This window comes from Amaranthus tricolor, chromosome 16 (genome assembly GCF_026212465.1).
Source record: "Amaranthus tricolor cultivar Red isolate AtriRed21 chromosome 16, ASM2621246v1, whole genome shotgun sequence".
Lineage (NCBI taxonomy): Eukaryota > Viridiplantae > Streptophyta > Magnoliopsida > Caryophyllales > Amaranthaceae > Amaranthus > Amaranthus tricolor.
Genome location: NC_080062.1, coordinates 20,854,004 through 20,858,305, shown reverse-complemented (window position 1 = coordinate 20,858,305; position 4,302 = coordinate 20,854,004). Strand labels below are relative to the sequence as shown.

At 33.3% G+C, this 4,302-nt stretch overlaps 1 protein-coding gene across 1 annotated transcript in view; it reads left to right on the top strand.

The window, feature by feature from the left end:
* Window positions 1-2,288, top strand: part of LOC130802391 (uncharacterized) — a 4,369-nt gene extending 2,081 nt beyond the window's left edge. The window contains exons 2-4 of the mRNA XM_057666397.1: window positions 1-502; window positions 1,123-1,240; window positions 1,332-2,288. The exon at window positions 1-502 is cut by the window's left edge and continues 701 nt beyond it. Coding sequence (XP_057522380.1) covers window positions 1-502; window positions 1,123-1,240; window positions 1,332-1,984 — 1,273 coding nt within the window. The 3' untranslated portion in view covers window positions 1,985-2,288. The remainder of the gene's footprint in view (window positions 503-1,122; window positions 1,241-1,331) is intronic.
* The last annotated feature ends 2,014 nt before the right edge of the window (window positions 2,289-4,302 follow it).

Sequence of the window (4,302 nt, the reverse complement as noted above, 5' to 3'; positions counted from 1 at the left end):
GGAATATACTAACAAGGAAACCCAGAAAGCCGAAAAGCAACTTTCAGAAAGACGGAGGAAGAGAAAGTTTTCCCTTGAAGAAAGAAATTGTTGCGGAAGCAAAATCCAATATGAAGGGTTTGTTACAAGTAGTAAAGAAAGGAATTTCAACACTACTAATATGAATGGATGTCCGGTTTATGCTGCGCGATACTTGGCTAAACCAGTGCTCTTCCCATCTGCTTGGATTCCTAGAAGTAGAGCAAGACAGTTATCACTTGATAGAAATTGGTGTTTGAGACCATCCAAGAGGGTTAGTAAGCAATGCAATGATTCAGATGACAATCTAACATCAGAATCTGGTAACAGATCTAAAGTTGATTCTTTGTGTTCAAATTGTGATCTTGCTCCTCTAACATTGGAATCTAAGGAAGCTGTGGATGAAGAATATGAAAAAACAAACACTTGTATCAAATTAATGACAGAAAACTTGTCAAGTGATGCAGAGACTGGGCAACACCAGGTATTTATCACATCTTTTATTTACAACGCTTCACTGTCAAAAAACTGACCATAAATTTGTTATAGTAGTTTGGACTTTGGATTAGTAACGTGTCAAAGGAACCAACTCAACCAAAAAGTTAAGCTTATGGTTGAGGTCCTAGGATATGTTATATACTCTAACACGCCCCTCACACGAGAGCCCATTGGGTTAGAAGTGTAGATGCGCATAGGCGCTAAATATTCCACTGTAAATCAGGGGTGATTGAGATTCAAACCCCTGACTTTTTATTATGTTAGCTTCTGATACCATATATAAAGCTTGGAAAAAAACCTTAATGTAATGGCATCAACCTCATTTTTGTATTTAGCTTTCATATCTGCTCTGAAATTAATTTGGAGGACAATCAACAACGCCAAAGCCTTAATCCCAAAAGATTGGGGTCGGCTGTACGAACTAAGTGTATCTTTGCTGCTAATTTGCCCTGCATTCCTGTTCCTGATACTGAATTTTACAAAGATTTTTGAATATAAACTTGTTTTGTACTCCTAGATAATGTTTTCTTTCCTACTGTGCTTCATTGTGACTTTATGATATCCATTTCTTTTTTTTCTCATCATTCTATGGATATTGTTTTGTAGTTGAAGATCAAAGGCTATGACTCTGAACATCCACGTTCTCCCGTGAGTTCACTAGAAGGACCAGAGAATTTGAGCCATGAACCTTTGGCAGTTTCAGACTTGGAGAATGATGGCCAAGGTATATCAAAATTCATATTTTTTTCAATAACTTTATTTCATTGATAAAAAGGTTCGATTTGTAAAAGTTAGATTGCCTGTTGTGTACGTAGGTTTGCAAATCAAGCTTCTACAAATAGAAACAATGTCTTTTGAATCGGTTTCAGAGGGTCTAGAGATGGTGGTATCTAGTGATGAGGGTGATGAACCGAGCTCAGTAGGTTTCTATCAGAAAGATCCTCAAATTATCGAAATTTATCAAACTAGAGTCGAAGAATGCTGGGATTTCTCTTATGTAGTTGATGTAGTGGCGGAGTCAGGACTTCAGATGAGGGACTTAGAAGAAATGGGAAGCTGCCTAAGCCGAAATTTGTTCTTGCGCGATAATGTTTTGGACCCGTTGGTGTTTTCATCACTCGAGAAGAAGTATGGGAAGTGTATACCGAGGGAGAAGTCAGAAAGAAGGCTCTTATTTGATCGTTTAAATTTGGGCCTCATCGAGATCTTTAAACCTTCAGTTGGCTTAAACACATGGAGAAAACCAGTAGCAAAAAGATTTTGTGCATGCCAAAAAGGTCAGGAGCTCGAGGAAGTGTTGTGGTCCGTACTTGTGAACCAACATGACGAGGTGAAGAAGGATTCTTCTGATAAAGTGTGTCAAAAGGAGTTGGAATGGTTAGACTTAGAAGAAGATACAGATTTGATAATACAAGAGTTACAGTGTTTTCTGGTAGATGAACTTATAGAGGAGGTTTTGTGCATGTAGGTACCATTTTTTTCAAGGCTTTTTTTTATGTTCTTCATGTAGGTGAGGGTTTATGTCATTGAATTTGTAAAAAGCAAATGCATTTTTGCGGAGTTTTTTTAGAGTCTGCATGCTGCTAGATCGTGAGGAATAAAAATATAACAGCTAGTCTTGGCCGTGACCATCTTAATATAAGACGGCCCATCTACCTTCCGGTCCAAGTTTTTGTAAAAATACAATATTACGTCTATAGGGATTTATTTGTTTGATAAGATTTGCATTTAGGTTAATGATGTATGTGAGAGTTCATCATATTTTTGGGTCATTTGGTATAAGAAGTGTTCCAAGGTTGTGCGTTGATTGCTTCATTTTTGTATAAGACACATAATTATAATTCATAAGAAAAGGTTGTGAATGTCAATAATCTATTTTTCTTGATTGGTTTGCTTCTAATTCTATATTTTATGCTTGACTAATGGTAAACAATAAACAATTTATTCTTATAACATGCTGTTTTTTTTTTTCCTTTTCTAGCTTGTGTTAGGAGCTAACTTACAGGTTTAGCTTCACTTATTCTCTATTGTTGCAAGAATCTCTTTATCTACGCGTTTTTCTCAAGCTGAGAAACTCTTTGGCTGTATCCTCCATTATAAGTATGGATTGTCAACTTTAATCCCCCAGTGAGCCTGATCATAATTTTATGAGCGTGTACATACACTGGGTACGATAATAATAATGCTCTCTTTTTTCCACCGGCAATTATCTTTTTAGTCAATCTAAATTCACTGAAATATCATAATTCAATTACTTATAATTGCTTTTTTATAAATAAGCCAAATTTATTTAATTATTATGATATAAATAAGCCAAATCAATTTCATTATTATAATATATTGTTAATGTAAACATATTAAGACATTTAGAATATTAGTATAGATAATAATAAATTAATAACTAATGAAGATGCTAGTGATTGCTGATATGAATTTAAGAAGCAACAAGCAAGTATTAGTTGTCGCCTGTAAATATAATAATACATGTACATTTTCTATTTTCCTAGTAGTGTCCAAAGTCAATGGTCAAATAGAAGTAACTTAAAAAAGCAGTAGAATTATTATTCACAAATTCTTAAAATCATTTCTAATTGAGTAAGTTCATTATATATTTTTTAAAATATTATAAATAGACATTAAGAATTATGTAAATAAACATTTAATATATTAAAAGTAGACATTAGGCATACAGTAATTTGCTGTAAGGATAATATAAATAGACATTAAAAATAAAATAAGTATATATTAATTTTTAATGAATTGAGCTTAAAATACTTCCATCACAACTCAAAACACTAGCGGTTAATTTATTAAAAAGTTATCCGTTTTTGTTTTGACCAAAACAATTAAGCGAAGCAAGAGACACAGTCTCCCCTGGTCAATCAGTAAGAGTGCATATAGCGTGTTTATGTGATCCAGTCATTGTCAACATAATCTCAATCTCCCGTGGCTTAATCTAAGCCATTCCTCTTTTGACTTCAACTAATCTCTCTAATACACTAAAACAGTCAACTTCTACCTTTCCTGGTTTCTAACTATTGCACCATCAACATTATAACAGTATGTGATGTAGTTTGTACTTTGTACCATGCATTCACGAAGATACCAACTCCATTCACCCACTATTCAGGGCTTGAAAATTAAAATTTGAGAGGTTGCGATGAAACATTAATTATAAGTCCTTAATTACTAAATATAATAATATAATTATAGGCCTTATTAACTACTCCCTCCTATTCAGGTGAAATGTCTCATTTGACTATTCACGGATTTTAAAAAAAGTCAAAATGAGTTTTTTTAATTGTAAAGATTAAGGAATTAATGATTCCCACCAAATTCCCACCAATTTAAAAGCTGATTTTTTTTGGCACCAAAAGTTTGAAATTTTTTTGCGCCACAATTACATCGATAATTTAATTAAGTCCTAAATTACATAATTAAGTCCTACGTTTACAATAATTTTTGGAAATTACATAAATTTCTCAAGAGTACTAAAAATTAAATATATCAATTACGGTATCTCCGAGAGCCTTCTCAATTCTTCAACAGTTTCGGTGTAGTTGCAGTCGTTACTGATCATGTGAGTGCGAATTTTTTTGCGATCATTGACTTCAGATTTTCCAAATTACCCAAAAGATGCATTAATAATTTGTTAAATAGCCTCCAATTTATAAACAACCAATTTTTCAAAATGGAAAATATCATCACAGTACCCATATTATTTTGAAACCGAAAATTAAAATGTCCAAAAGGAAGAAATTGATTACATAATCAGAAACTGCCGCC